General features: G+C 33.9%; 2 protein-coding genes across 4 annotated transcripts; both read right to left on the bottom strand.

The window, feature by feature from the left end:
• Positions 1-618: 618 nt before the first annotated feature.
• LOC109244263 lies at positions 619-2,362 on the bottom strand. The gene is made up of 3 exons (XM_019411322.1): positions 1,697-2,362; positions 1,307-1,421; positions 619-1,085 (listed from the first exon to the last, which is right to left on the bottom strand). Exons 1-3 carry the CDS (start codon positions 2,141-2,143, stop codon positions 652-654), a joined length of 996 nt encoding a protein of 331 aa, XP_019266867.1. The 5' UTR covers positions 2,144-2,362; the 3' UTR covers positions 619-651.
• A 5,530-nt stretch (positions 2,363-7,892) lies between these two features.
• LOC109244267 (kinesin-like protein KIN-7N) lies at positions 7,893-15,018 on the bottom strand. Of its 3 annotated transcripts, none has more exons than XM_019411326.1 (18): positions 14,758-15,018; positions 14,578-14,667; positions 13,905-14,023; positions 13,635-13,748; positions 13,459-13,540; positions 13,257-13,324; positions 13,083-13,139; positions 12,483-12,625; positions 12,301-12,403; positions 12,138-12,218; positions 11,357-11,425; positions 11,219-11,278; positions 10,975-11,127; positions 10,163-10,429; positions 9,658-9,756; positions 9,220-9,378; positions 8,874-9,128; positions 7,893-8,547 (listed from the first exon to the last, which is right to left on the bottom strand). In XM_019411326.1, the coding sequence occupies exons 1-18, from the start codon at positions 14,903-14,905 to the stop codon at positions 8,101-8,103; spliced, it is 2,514 nt and encodes an 837-aa protein (XP_019266871.1). In that variant the 5' UTR covers positions 14,906-15,018; the 3' UTR covers positions 7,893-8,100. The 3 variants fall into 3 exon arrangements, with proteins under 3 accessions (XP_019266871.1, XP_019266872.1, XP_019266873.1); XM_019411327.1 differs by having other exon boundaries at positions 9,658-9,744; XM_019411328.1 differs by lacking the exon at positions 7,893-8,547 and adding an exon at positions 8,596-8,641.
• Between the last annotated feature and the right edge of the window lie 947 nt (positions 15,019-15,965).

The following is a 15,965-nucleotide window of genomic DNA, read 5'->3' as shown; positions in this document are numbered from 1 at the left end:
TTGTATTAAATGATTAATTAGTTGTTTAGAAAGCGAATTTTGTTGTTAGTGTAAAAAATTTATCAAAAATAAATTTAAAGGCCTCTTAATATAGTTTCTCGTTAGGCCACAAGATCTGTTGAGCCGCCCCTGTTACAGGGTCACTTGAATTATCTTTTAGGTAACTATTCCGTACTTGTCGTAGGTAGTTACACATAATTATCTCTTATACGACCCTGATAGTACTATAAAATATTATTTAGATTATCTGTGTATAAACGTAGACTCATAGTCATATTAAATTAATATTACGTGAGATGTTCTTGACAATCCTTTAGGACAACATCCTACATTCTGAATTTTTTTTTTTTTTTTCATTTTCTAGTGTTCGAAACTCACCTATTCAACTAATTCGGATTCTTCAATGTTTATTCAGAGTATAAAGGATATTAAAATAAATTTTTTGGGGATCATAACTTATGCTGAATAATTGGCAATGATAATTCATAGGATTCTACTGATTAGGAATGAAAGATTCTTAAGTTGGTATATTGCATGAGCTGTTAAACTTTCTTCACAGCTTGCAGAATAGCAACTACTAATAAAAACAAGAAAAAGACAATTATTAAAGCCAGAGTGTGATTATAACTTTTTTTTCTAAACTCTTCAAATTTATCTTGAAGTAAAATAATTGAACATGTCTATTACAATTTCATCAAAAATTAAATCACCAATGACCTTACCTATTTCCCTTTTCTCCTCAAGTCCACTTGACTGTTCAAAAGAATTCAACAGATCAAAATGCATTAAGTTTTTAATATTAGTTTCATTTATAGAGTCTTGACTCCATAACCTTATATTCTCCAATAGAAGCTCCCAAAGTTGCTCAGCTCCTAATATTCTTTGAAATCCTTCTTCTTCTTGAGGATCTTTCCTCTTCTGATTTTCCACCACTTCCTTCACACAGTCAAAAAGGAGCTGTCTTGATTTTTGTATTGCTTTCTTGTTATTAATGTACTGAGACTCAGGGCTTGTTTCCCCTGAACTAGTAACTGATTGGGTTGAAAATTCCTCTTGTAATTTCTTTGGCTTGAGACATTCTTGTTCTGTTTTGTTACATAAAAGTAGTTAGAGTTTACAACAACAAACACAGTTTAATCTCACTCGCGGGGTCTGGAAAGGGTAGAGCGTACACAGACCTTACCCTTACCTTAAGAAGGTAGAGAGTCATGTTTCCGAAAAGTAGTTAGAATTTAGAGTTTAAGATTTATATTAAAACTAAATTCTAAAGAGAGTTGCTATCATAAAAAATAGTACGAGTACTTACTTTTAAGATGTGGGGATTCGTCATCAGAAGATTCAGTTTCTTCTAGTACTGACACAGGACTGAGTTGCTTACTTTCTTCAAGAAAATCCAGTCTTAGCTTTCTGTCTTCACAAACCTGTTACCTTATGAACAAGCAATCTGAATTCATAACAGTAACGTCACAAAACTATTTTCTATCATGTTAAAGTTAATTTTACGTATGGCCTTATTCACTATAACAATAAATCCACAATCTATATTTTGGCACATTTAAGTTAATTTTAGTGTATGCTTTATCGACTATAAGTAAAGTCACAATCTATATTTTCTCACATTTAAGTTAATTTGAGTGTATGATCAGTTTGACTATAACAGTAATTTAAGTTAGTTGGTACAAAACCAAGTGATTACCTGTTTTTCAGTGATCAGAAAGTTGGCATCTGCAGCTTGTGGTGATAAATTATGTGCTTCTTCTACATCACAAGAATTGAATACACTAGTGTTGCTTGCTGAAGAAAAGTTGTCGTTATCTGCATTAGTATTATTGCCTTGGCCATTCTTGATTGTAGCATTATTGTGTTGTTCACTTGTCAAATTCTTGATTTTTTGGTTGTTAACAAGCTTATTCAACACAGATTTCACAATCTTAAAACAATTAGGAATAACTTTTCTTTTCTTCTTTGTACCACAAATGGCTGATTTCTTCAAGAATTTAGTGGTAGAATTTACAGAACAGCAGCGAAAATCGCCATTTGAGCTAAGGGTGTGGCCTCTTTCAAGAAGGTAAAGCTCTAAGGTAAAAGGTTGTTGTTTTTCTTGTAGGAATTCTCCTAGTTGTTTTGACATGTTTTGAACCATTTAGGTTGTAGTGTGGTTGCTAAAAGTAGAAATGAACTTGAACAAGTTATAATGTTGAATGAATTGCTGGTCAGGGCAAAAGGATAAGGAATTGGGCATTAATTGTGAGAGACAAGAATAAGTGTTTGGATCAGAGAGAAATAGAACACTGCAGATTTAAATTGAGGGGATGGGGCATTTGAGAAAAGACAATAACATGATTCGCTTTTGTGAAAAATATGGATTTTCATATAATTTTTTTTACCTAACATTGTGAGACCATGCAATCTGAAGTCAATTTGCTAGGCTTTTCTGTACTTAAATCTACCAAGCCTCGAGAAGGTGGATGGCCCCACCTCAAACAAAAAATGAATAGTTAAGCTAATCTTTTTTTGTATTATTATTGCAATTTAATGTGTTATCAGATTTTAAGCTCTCAGCATTGTTTAAGATGTCATAACACATTAGTTACAATTTTTATCAAGTCATTGGTAAGTCTTATCAAAGAAATTTATCTATAATTACTTATAAATAATTTGATCGTATAAATATATTTTTTACAGTACCAATGCATGGGACTTAGGGCCCGTTTGGCCATGAAAAAAGATTTCTTTTTTTCGAATTTTTTTTCATTTTTTTCAAAAATAGTGTTTGGCTATGAAATGTTTGATTTTCATTTGAAGATGAATTATGGAATTTTTTGAAATTTTAAAAAACTCCAGAATGCTATTTTTCAAAAATTTTACTTCACAACACTCACAAAAATTTAAAAGGGATTTTTTCCTAACTATACCATATATGAAACCTTATTACCAAAAATGTGTATATTTGCATTATTACCCGCCATGTTTATATTTTTCCTACAAAATTTATACCATCCATTAAATAGCCAATATTAAGAGCTGATTCCTTCCAAATTAGGTGCCAACAAATCTAGGATAAATATTTGAATAGCTTATTCCTTCCAAATTAGGCGCCTGCAAATTTGGGACTAAATATTTTTTCATATTCACATCAGATTCATCCCCCCTACTAACAAACTATTCTTCACGGATTAAATTGTGGGAAGCTTCTGATTTGACGCATGAACCAGTTGTTTGAGTTGCTTGACTTCCATGGCGCAGACTACTCCTTTGAACATTTCAACGACGACGAATAAAGAAAGTATTATTTGGAATTCTCTTCTCATTTAGGCATTTATGATTTTCTTAAATTAAAATCATGCGCCTTGACAAAATATTAGTCTGGTTTTTTCATGGCTGAAGTTGGCTGGTTTCCATGAGGGAAAGGGAGGAGCTCTTGTTCTTGACGGGAGTGAGCTGATGCGCAGCTGCTTGGGTCAACAAATTTTCTACAAAAAAATCTACAAATAAACTACAAATCAGTTTAAGTATGTATAAAGCAATATTGTTTTAAAGGGGTATCTACAAATTACTACATTTATACTACAATTAAACTGCAATCTATGTTGAAAAAAAATGTTGACTACAAAATTTTCTCCTCATCTACAAATTTTCTACAAAAAATGTACAAATAAACTACAAATCAGTTTACGTGTGTATAAGCAGTATTGTTTTTAAGGGTATCTACAAAATTACTATATTTATACTACAATTAAACTACAATCTATGTTGAAAAAAAATGTTGACTACAAAATTTTCTCTTCATCTACAAATTTTCTACAAAACATCCACAAATAAACTACATATTAATTTAATTATTGTATAAAACAGTATTGTTTTTAAGGGTATCTACAAAATTAGTACATTTATACTACAATTAAACTACAATCTATGTTGGAAAAAAATGTTGACTACAAATTTTTCCATGAAGAATTGTTCATTAGGATCTTGATTAGTAGAGTGAACTCAAGTGAAGGAGATAACAAACAAACAGTCGTAGCTCCATTCAATTCCATATTCCTCGATGGAGTTGATCGATTACTTCAAATCATGCAAGAAAGCTTCCCTGAATTAGGGTTAAAAAGAGAAGAAGGATTAGACTATGTTCAGAAGCCAATCCCCGAGGGAGGTCTCGAAAGATTATGGAGATTGTTCTTTGAAAATGGAGCTGAAGGAGCAGAAGTGGTCTTAAGTCCATATGGTGGAATGGCGACAGGTTAACTTGGAATACAGTACCAGTTGAATGGATTATAAAGATTACAATTAAACTATGAGGGGTATGGGTAAAAACGTGGGGGGGGGGGGGGGTGATGGGTTAGGAGAGAGAAACGTGGGATATATGGATACCTTTAATTAAGGAGTAAAAAACTGCCCATTAATTAGACCCTTAATTAATTATGGTATAGGATTGGTAATTTTGTATACGGGTTTGTAATTAAATCAAACCTTAAACATTAAGGGTAATAAGGTTTCATATATGGCATAGGAATGTAAAAATCCCAATTCAAAAAACAGCCCAAAATTATATTAATGTCCAAACACAACTTTAATTTTCAAATACCATTTTCACTTGAATTTTTTTTCACTTTTTTCTGAAATTTTACAATTCTTATTTCCAAACGCCCGCTTAAACTCAAAGAAAAAGCAGAAAAAGCAAGTAAGCAACAAAGAGGCATGAACTTACTATAGTATGTGTGGTCCTGATAGGTTTTGGTTTTATTCAAGAGCAACCTATCTAAAAAAGCAACAAAGGAACAAAATGAAAATTGATGACTTTTGCATGGGAAGTTTAATTTGGTAACGTGACTGGTTACTGATTTGTCTAAGCAATAAGCTAAAGGGAAAGATGAATATTTGTACTATAAAATAATTATTTTTCAACATACTATAAAATATATTGAACACAAAATTTTGAAAATGTCCATTCATAAGTCATAATCAACAAAATTGGGCATCCAGTTAAGTAAGTAGAGGGATAATATGTCTCTCCTATATGCATGTGCATCATCCTCAAACTTCGTTTTCATGTCCCCTTATCTTTTTCCTCTAGCTCTTTAATTTGACAAAAAAATTGGTGGGAAAATGTATGTGCTTTTTCTATTATATTTTGGGAAAGCCACATGGTAACATAAGACTCAAACCTACTTCGTTTCAACATTTTAAAATAACTCATTTTATTATGTAAAGATTGTAATAGTAAAATCTTGATAAGTTTGTGATGAAAGATAAAATAGCCATTTAATATACTAACCAAGGAGAAAAAGACGCTCGAATATGGAGATAGTTGCCTCCAATTAGCTTGAAAAACTATCGGAGCTCTCCCCCTTAAATAAAATCTTAAATGTGAATTAGTCGGGTCAATGAGTTTTGAATATCAGATAATTAAGAAAATGTTAGCTCGAAAGACGATGTCCAGCTATACTATAAATGCATAATCATATCTCTTACGTCCAATTAGTTTCTTGTCCATATTATATTATTAATTACACTGTGTGCAGGCTAAGTCATGTCGTGGTATTCTAAATATCTTTTCGTACACACATATGTCCACTTAAAAATCGTAAAACTAGCACGGGCTAGCCAGTTTTCGGACTGGTCATTCAAAAATAGCAAGCGTTTGTAAAGTCATTGAAAAATAGCCACTATTTTGCTGCAAAACGGAAAGTTCCAGCATAATATACTGGAAATCCATTTCACCTGTGTATGAACTTCCACCATATTATGCTGGAACTTCAACACGCTAAAAGTTTCAATATAATATACTGCTCCAATCTCCAGTATATATATTATGTTGGACCGGTATATTATACTGGAGTATTTTTTCGAATTTGAACAGTGTTTTCGTTCAGATTTATCTTTACATGAAAAGTGGCTAAATTTGGATTACTTTTGAAACTGTGACTATTGTTGAATGACCACTTGTAAATCTGGCTATTTTTGAATTTCTCCCTTAAAAATCTAATGATCCAGTGATTTAAACTTCATAAACTCCCATACATTTCTGTTGATTCTCAACTTTAAACCCTAAAAATCCTGGTCGAGCCTAATCAATAATATGTGGTTATGTGTGAGTATGAATGCAATGAACATAGAGCTTCAGCTACCGTTTGATTCTCATGCACCAACAAACAATAAATGTCTATGATTTTCAGAGCATATTTTTTTCCTCAATAATTGCTGAGACAAGGCGCTGTTTGTTTTCGTTATTATAAAATTACACCTCTTTTTGGGGCCAAATACGAGGAATTCTGCCAAAATCTTCCATTTTGTCTCATATTAGACGAATATTAAATCATCAACCTCTTCCCTTTTCTTTAGCTTTTAATTTGCCTAGATTTCTTCCTTTTGTGCAATAGTGTATTGTGGTTTAATTTTGGGGGTTGTTGAATTGATTTAGTATCACCAAACGCATCAAGGAATTTAATATGATTTCTTGTGTCTACTCTCCATCCACGGAGATAGATATTTACGTATAAACAAACTTGTCTTCCAATCGAGAACGTTTGGAACTCAGGTTTAGCTGGATAAAATCAGTACCCTAAACATCACAATCTAGCTTGTTTCTGTTAATCTTACTAGCCGAGAGAAATAGCCTTTTTATCTGTACAAGATAGTAGTAAAGCTGCGTACGTAACCATTAATGAAATTATGTTGTGGCTAAAAGCTCAACTCTTCAACGTTCTTTTCAATAAGGACAGCTTTTGATTCGGCGTTAAGAGAGACGTGAATATGTGAAATGACCAGCGTAAGATATCTAATGCGACTTCTCTTTTCAATTTCATTAATATTTGACAAGGACACTTATGTTTATTTTTCCTTGTTCCTTTTTCCCTATATTATCCGTCTGTGGTGAAATTGCAAGAAAGTTCAGGGAAAGAAAATGATATAATTGAGCTACAATATTGAACATGAGGTTATAGAGAAGACACGTTATACATCAATCTTCATTTCCTTTAAGAATAAGATGCCTACATCTAGAAGAAAAGAGAACTAAATGCAAAACAGTAAGGTACAAAAATACCCAAGTCTTCAAATCATTTACTCATACCGTCGGTAAACTCGCGTGAACATAATTGAATTCAAAAATCAAAATTTTAAATTAATAAATGAAGAATATTAGCAATATTACCTACTATACTTTTGTGACAAATTGTCGCAACTTTAACATAAATGTATAATTTTTTTTTTTTTAGAAAAAGAAAAGAAAAGTTCGCAATAGTATAGTAGCAACGCGAAAACTTAGTGGCTAGAGATGAAACATTCTCTGAACAGATAGAAAGAATCCACAGCTTATTACGACTTTTGCAGATTACAGCAGTTAGAGCAGACAGAGTTATGGGCACAGGAGATGCTTTGGTAATGACGTAACTATGGAAGACCATACTGTTTCATGTGCACTTGTTTCAAACTTCAAACATGAAAAGACAAACAGAAACCAAATCTATAGGTGCTATATTCATTTCTGCTCACGACAAAACTATCAGTTGTTTGTCTCAGTAAAACCATCCTGCACTAAAAGACAAGCACAAACTTGAGACAATGAAGTTTTTTCCTGTTACCATTATAGACCTATTTTCCTGTTACCATTATAATAGACAAGTGACAAAGTGCTAGGTGTTTATTGCATCACAAATTTGTATGATTTACATTTCTTTAGATACACTTCAAGGGTTTTTTAGTTATTACATAAAGAAACTATTTGATGAAGTCCCTTTGAGACTAGGTTATTCTTGTCCCTTGTTTGAAACCGTAATGATACAAATTCTAATAGAGAATATAGGGACATTTGGTGTGTTCTGTCACCATTTGCAAGATATTTTGTTTCAAGTGAGGAGGGTTTTCGAGGGTTATGTAAGTACACAATGGTGTAATCTTGTATGTCACTCCATATCGCTTCTTAACGAAGGTCGTATGGTCAATGCATTACAACAGTAGTAATACAGATAAATGATTCAATTCATAATGGGATCCTGAATAGTATTTAGTTACTTGAATACATAGCAAGAAGAAAGAATGAGACTACAACACCAAATTGTGCATGACTTTGGTTCTGTGACTTAAAATTGTGAATGAAACTCAACTCTCATAATCCAGGAGATCTGGATATGCTGAAATTGGCTTCTGTGACTTAAAATTATCAATCACAGATTTGAAGTCACTATGAAGCGAGATGGCGGATCTTTGTCGACATGCAAAAGCAACACTAAACTGTTTAATCTCGTCTTCGAGGTTTTTCCTCCTCTTTACTTCAGCATTCAAATCCTCCCATACCTCTTCCTTTTGGTTAGTAACCAGTTCGAGCTTCTCACTTGAAGTGGAAACTTTTCGTGACAACACATCCCTCTCTTCTTTCAAGAGATGAAACTCCCTTTCTAAGCTATTATATCTATCCCTGGAAGCGACAAGAAGCTGATTATTGAGGTCGAACTCCTTTTCCAAGTTCTGGTACTTTGCCTGGATTGTTTTGATATCTTCATCCAGTTTCTTCTTCCAACAAGCAATTTCTCCACCCAGAGTGCAGTCCTTGATCATATTAAAAACGTATACTTAAAGAAAAGAGGAAAAGCATCTATAACAATCAAGATGTTTAAGCAATTTCTCCACCCAGAGTGCAGTCCTTGATCATATTAAAAACGTATACTTAAAGAAAAGAGGAAAAGCATCTATAACAATCAAGATGTTTAAGCTAAAAACATGATTCCCCTTGTGGGTTAACTACTGAAGATCATGGACCTCGGAACTTAAATTATCATGAGCCTTGAACTTAGCAGATAATATCCCATTGTCAGAATCGAAAAGCATGTAAGAATTAACAAGTGAGACCTTGAGAACTGTGACGGGGCAGCTACCTTATATTGGGAGCTGAGAGGCGGATTCCCTGAGATTTCATCCTCTGATAATACAAGTGATGAAATTGTTCTATTCAACTTATCATAAAGCTTGGTACGTTGCGCTTCAATTGAAGAATTATTTCCAGCAGAGGACTTATCGCTGTGCATAGCTACCGAGAAGTGAGATTCCAAAGTTGCAAAAAGACAAGTACCAATTTCACTTGTTGTAGAGAGTAATTTGGCCGTTGCAGATTTCTCATTAGCTACAAAATTCTGTCCAAAGGACAATGGAGAGACGACATACATAAGAAAGAGAACTTCATCAGCCAAAGAAATCCACAGAACTTACACAAGTAGGCATTACCTGTAAAACTGAAAGGATGTCAGTGTATATATCTTTACAAGTTGTGACAGACTCGCACAATCTTTGAGGGATCTCACGGATCAAGAGTGCCTCTTGTTGGAGTTCAGATACCTCACTCACTAGCTGTTTATTTAGTGATTCTTGTTCTGTATGGTGTCTCTGAAAATTAAAGATTAAAGGATAAGCTGAGAACTTAGTGCAGCATAAATAAACCAATAGTTTGTCACATTTCTCCTCAAATGACTTGTTCTATACTTCAGTAAGTCATGTTGTTCAAAACTTTGTATCTCTTGAAAAAACTAGGACCAGGAAGGACTAATTGAACATCTCAATCAGGAAAAACATCTTAAACAGTTGAATGCTAAAACAGGTGGTCAGTGACTGGTCAACTAAAACAAGCTTTTAAGTAAGAAGAAAATGATCTCAATAGATACTAACCCTAAGTTCATCTCTTTCCTCTAAAACAAGTTCCAACTGCCTTCTGAGATTCTGTGCCTCTTGCTTGTAATTCTCTGTCGACAAACCCTGGTAGAAATTCTGCAAGTCTTACAAATATGTATGTGCAAACTTTATTTACAAGAGTAAATATGTGCTAAATAATTGAAGGACAATTGAAACTGCAAATCATAACCTTCAATATAGTTAAATCCATGTTAACAATTATCAGACGAGAAAGATTATGGGCCCCATTCTCCACCCCCTTCCCCTCGGAGCACTAAGAAAGAAGTTATAGATAAAGGGTGAGAACGCACACTCGTGCTAAACTATTTGCCTATCAGATTTGTAAAAATTAAGAAGGCTGCATATAATTTTCCCAGTGTAACTGAAAATAGAGTAAAGCAAGTTGTCTTGCATTTTGTTGGGGAAGAGAGAAATAAAAGTATAATGGATAACAATGGCTAAGAAGTAAGATCGCAGCATATGTATGTGAAAGTAGACTCACATCATTTTCATCATTGGGTAAAGATGATTGAACTTTTACAGAAGGAGTCATGTGAAATGAATCAAGATCAACCACAAAGCCTTTATTTATTTTCATCCAGGTGTCTTCATCGGCAAAATTGCTAAAAGCATCTGGCACAGGGCTGTATTCTAGCTCCTGAGACCGTTGTGATCTCTTAGCAACAAAGGCACTGGGAATTGCCTTCAAACAAGGGGTACTAAAAGCATCTTCCTGGCAAGTGATGCTGCCACTGCTTTCTTCCTGGTTCTAAGAATAGAAATTGAACTTCAGTCAGTACCATACACATAAAGAAACAGAGAATTGGCATTCAAATTAGAGCTCTCTTATAAAAAGTATGAGGGACCCCTTATCTATTTTTTCGTAGTCAAAATTCCATAAGAACTACAAGTGCATCAGCACAATGAAAGTACGAAGTGCCAGAATACTAGAAAATTTTAAGGTCACTCTCTCTCATAAGAACTAGGTAGACAATTCGCATAAAGGGTAGCTAAATTCTATATGGCAAGCGAAACACAATGAAAATGCTAGAAGTATCCAAATGTGTGGCACTCATACACTTCTATTGCACAAACGTTGTGGCAAACATTTTTTTTTCTTCTGTACGAACCATTTTTTGAGGAACTATTCAGAACATAAAGGGGTTAAAAGAGAATAGAGAATGGAGATGATAAAAAAACAGGGATCAGGACAGGAAAATCCAAGCATCTCATTGTGTCCCAAGTGGAGCCTCCCCCTGACAAAATGACAAGATAGTCTAAGGAAGTCCCAGCAGCTCAGTTCACATATTTTACCTGTGTAGCATGTCCATTTGAGTCTGAGATAGATGCAAGATTACTGAGATTATGGATTTTTTTCTGTTGCTCAAGGATGCATTGCTCTCGCTCTTTCTGTGATCTTCTCTCCTCCTCCAACTCCATAGCAAGCTTCTCTCGCTCGTGTTCGTACTGATGAATGAAGAATAAGCAGTCATGACCTATGTCAATGTAAGATACAATCAAGCTTCTACCTTTAAACAAAAAAGTACTTAATAATTACCTTCAGTAGGTCATTTCTGAGTTTCAGTATCTCTTGCTCGAGCACCTCAGAATGTGATCCCTATGTAAAAGGTTTCATCCCATTTATGATATTGTTATGTGAGTTATGAATATGAAGCCCAAGACACATGTCAATAACCTGAAGTTTCATGCGTAGTTCCTCTATTTCCCGCGTTTGCCGCTTCAATAAGGCTGCATCAGTTAATATCTACAAAGAAGTTGAACTACAATAAGCTCCGCCTTAAAAGTCAAAGAGGAAGCTAGTAACTTATAAGAAGTCTCATTATTTGGTTCTGGGCAGAATATCTGCAACAAATAAGAAGTCTCCTGCAGCTTGTGATTTGTAAGAGAAAGGGAATTATAACCAGTTCAATGTACTGCTTGTAGGCAAAGCTTACCTTCTTTGTGTGTTAAAAATAGGTGCTTGAATGGATGTTTAAACCAGAATCTAAAGTATATATATACCAGAAAAATTTAAGTTGTGTCAATTAGGAACTTCCAGCAAGGCGAAGCTTATCAGAAAGGCAGAGATTGATAATACTTGGTCATGACAGCTAAAAAATGGAGTTCCTAAGTGCTGCAATTGCATTATTGGCATTTGAACTGCTATCACTTTCAAGCAGTAAATAGAGTTTCCTCGATACATACTGCAATTTTTGAAAATTAGAAATCTACGATACAATGTCTTATTGGATATATTTCATTCTTTATCTGTCAACAAGCATGCCCAGTGGAGCGTAATTTGATATCTCTGAATGCAAGCCATAGTGTCTTAGCAACTAATATCAAATTAACCTGTTATACTAAACAAGAGTATTTCTATTTTGCAGGAACACAGGTGATCATTTAATCTCATTAGGTGTCTGTAGAGTGGATCATAAACAAGTAATTACATAAAAAGAATAATTAATGGAGCCGACCTCATTCACTTGAACACAGTTGGTGATCCGTTTAGCTCTACTAGCAAATTGGAGTGTTCCCTTTGATTCCTCTACGTGAACCTGGACACAAGCATTGAACTCTTTAAACTGATGTACAATTTGATTTCTGTTGTCACAACAAGGGTAATAATAACAAGTTTACCTCTTCTGGTGCTACTGTGCAAATTATTGAAGTTTTAGCATTGCCACCTAGAGCAGGTTGCAGAATGCGCGTGAGCTTACTGTCACGGTAAGGAATGTGTCCCCTGCTCAAGTAGATAATCAAACTAGTCACACATTCATTCTGTGCATGAACATATTTCAATTGAGTATCAGAACAACTACCTTTGTTTTACACCTTCACTTAGTTTATTGATAACATTACCAAGGATCATTAGGCTCTTGTTAATGTGCTTTCCTTCCTTCAGACGAACTCCCCCAGCTCCAGTTTTGGCAATCCGTTCAGACCCCGCTAAATCTACCAAATTCTAGTGTCGAAGAGTTGAGTTGACAAATTAGACAATTAAATGGAGTAAACACTATAAATGAGTGCAAAGGACAAGAAAGGTGAATGACCAGAAAGCTAAAGAAGAAACTATCGTATTTGCGATTTATGCTCTCCGGCCCAATGAGCTTCTTAATCAACTACAACAAACCCAAACCAAATGATATGCTTTTACTTCTTTAATTGCACCATATAAATACATAAATCAGACAATCCACAGAAACTTGACATTCAGAATGACCTACAGAAAGATATACTTTGAAACAACTACAAATTTTTAAAATTGTCTCAGATTCTTTGAGAGATCTATCACTCCACAAAGAAGTCTTTTTTTTTTAATTTCTTTTAATCAACTCTGAGAATTTTATAGTAAAAAACCACTAGTAATTCATATGGAACAATAAATTGCTTCCAGGGAACTTGAAGAAATGAATACCGACCAAAATGGAAACACGAACAGCGTCATCTGGATTATGCTTTCCTTTGCTTTCAATTACCTAATTTAACAGAAAGGAAATGGAAATGAATCACTTCAATATTCTCATACAAAGAGTCATTATGCATCAGCATTCGGAAGAAACATAATCAATCTACAGTTAACTCAAAATTATTACCATCCTGAAGATGGTGTGAGATCTACTGCTTCTAACATTCATGTTAGTTTCACCAAAATGTCTGTTAACTGCAAAAAAAATTGTCACATGTAGTGTATTGGTAACACATATAACAAAATAACTATAATAATTAAATAATCATTAATAACTACACTCATTCTACAAAGAAGAGTGTCATATATTATTCGTCATGATGTCAAACCTTCTCCTCGCTGTATAAGCTCAAGTACTTGTTCAGCATCGTTTACTATTTCCTCCCTCAAACCTGCGACAAAAACTCCACGCTGGAAAATAATTTATATTAAACTTTCTTGACATCAAAAAAGACTTTTGTAAGTATATGATATTATAGTAATTGATGTACTACCCACAACTTACATCCAAACTTTCATGAATCTGCAGTTTCTGGTTCTCTACAGCAAATAGATCATTAATCTCTTCATTGTAGATTTCCATATAAGATACTCGAATCAGAAACTCCCTATTAGTTGTCTGGAAAACATGAATTAGAGTAAGCAAAAAAAGGGAGCTTTATTTGCAAAACGCCAGTACACAACATACAAGAAACAAAACTGGAGAAAAAGAAATTAACTAATCTATTGATAAAACAAGCTATAGTAACAAATAGAAATAAAAGAAAATATATACCATCTCAATTTTCTGAAATATGTCATTGACCGCACGCTGGATGACTCCTGGATCATTCTGAGTGCCGTTCATAGTAAAAGTTTTACCACTACTGGTTTGCCCATATGCAAAAGCAGTTCCTGAACAAAAATTCAACTGTAACATAAGGACATTTTGAGTTGAGTAAACTGTAGTTTCAGAGATTTTTCACATGGGATAATAAAAAACACCGTATCTTTTTAAAACCAGAAAAGTTATTGCCACCATCCTTTGAAGACTACATAACAGGCCAACTTGTTATGCAAATCCTTAATATAAAGCTCAAAGCAGCAGAACCGGTTCCAATGAGTTTTGTGATTTCACATTGATAAAGTTATACTGTATCTTTCTTCTGAAATTAACCAATTTGCCACGAAACCTAAGTCGAGTCAGCTATCAGTCCCAAGTCTTTCCAAAATTGTAATTTGGTACATATTCCCTAATAGCCTCAAAATGTTTTACCTTTAGGCGAAACAATTAAGTTTTACGAAAGCAAATTGTTCCGACAATAAACTGCTACAACTTCCTCGAAGCAAAATTAAAATCAAACGTATATGGTAAAATTCTTCCTTGATTAACACATTATAGCATATACATTTCCTTAAGCTGGAAGGAGCTCACACATTCAACAAAACGCAACGGAGAGAAAGCATACCGTTGAAACCTTCAAGAGCAGCATGAATGATGTCCTTAGTAAGAAGGTCATAAACTCTAGCGTTAGAACAATCCTGATCGAACACATGATCTGCCAAAAATCACACATTCTGGTCAAACTTTCACTTCAAGTTCACACACACATATGTAATCGAAAATAGAAGGTGAAAAAATAGGATACCAAAAGTGTAGGAGGCACCGGAGATTGGAGTTCCGAGAGACTTGTGAAGAGAAATGCGATTTTCTTCAACCTTCCAGAAGGTTCCATTGTAGTTCTCTTCGTTACTCCTTGCAGGTCTCACTCTCACTGCTACGCACACCTTCTCCATATCTTGCTTTAACACACAGACAGTGAACTGAAGCTGGATATGATTTGGTTCAGAGAATTGGGGATTACAGGTTTGAGACGGCTATGGCCTTTAGGAGAGGCTTTCATTTGAATTATTTCTAATCGTTGTGATTTGAATTTGCATTCTTTTACATAAATGCCCTTGATTTTGTTTAGAATTTACGAGTCGGTTTGATGGGCTGATGAAAAATGTAAATATGTTTGGAGTATTAGCACTTCTAGCCCGCGCCAGAAATTATTTACGTTCAGTAGCCGAAAAGTGTACAATTTTTGTATATAACATATAGCATGTATATATATACCAAAACTATACAAAACGCATTTTTTTTTTTTGCTATTATTTTGGAAATGGTTATACAGTGTCATTTTCCCAATATCTTTTTGGGCCATAAGGTGTTAGGGTAGGCCCAACGGGCTCATTTTCATAGAAAAATGGGGTATTATCACTTTTAGCCCTCACCAGAAATCGTTTACATTCGATAGCCGAAAAAGTGTATAATTTTTGTATAATACAAATATAAATAATTTTTTGGCTATTATTTTGAGAACGGTTATACAGTGTCATTTTCAGTAGAAAAATCATTTATTCATATTTTTTATTTTTTCTTATGCATTTATGGGCTTTTTTCTTAGGTCAAAATATATATATATATATATATATATATTGTCTGCTATAGCCAACATGCAATTAAAAAAATCTTTTTGGGGTCCATGTGAGGATTTACAAAGGTTTTACCTTCTTAATACACAGTAGGGGTCTCGCTTACTCCCCAAAGAAGAGTGATAATCTTAGCATAAAATTATATGTAGTACTAATATATCGTCTGATTTTTCTCATAAAAACTCTTAATTAGGAATATAACATTTGATTATCAGTGTGATTTTCTTTAATAATACATGAATAACCTTTGCGATAGTTACATACTTCAGTGTTTTATGTGTGATAGGATATGAAGTATGAATGTGTATTATCGTACGTTATACATGGATAAGTGAATCTTTTAAAAACTAAAATTGTTGTTGTATCAAATAGTTAGAAT

This window comes from Nicotiana attenuata, unplaced genomic scaffold, assembly GCF_001879085.1.
Source record: "Nicotiana attenuata strain UT unplaced genomic scaffold, NIATTr2, whole genome shotgun sequence".
Lineage (NCBI taxonomy): Eukaryota > Viridiplantae > Streptophyta > Magnoliopsida > Solanales > Solanaceae > Nicotiana > Nicotiana attenuata.
The sequence above is the reverse complement of the archived record's forward strand: the minus strand, read 5'-3'. Positions and strand labels throughout refer to the sequence as shown.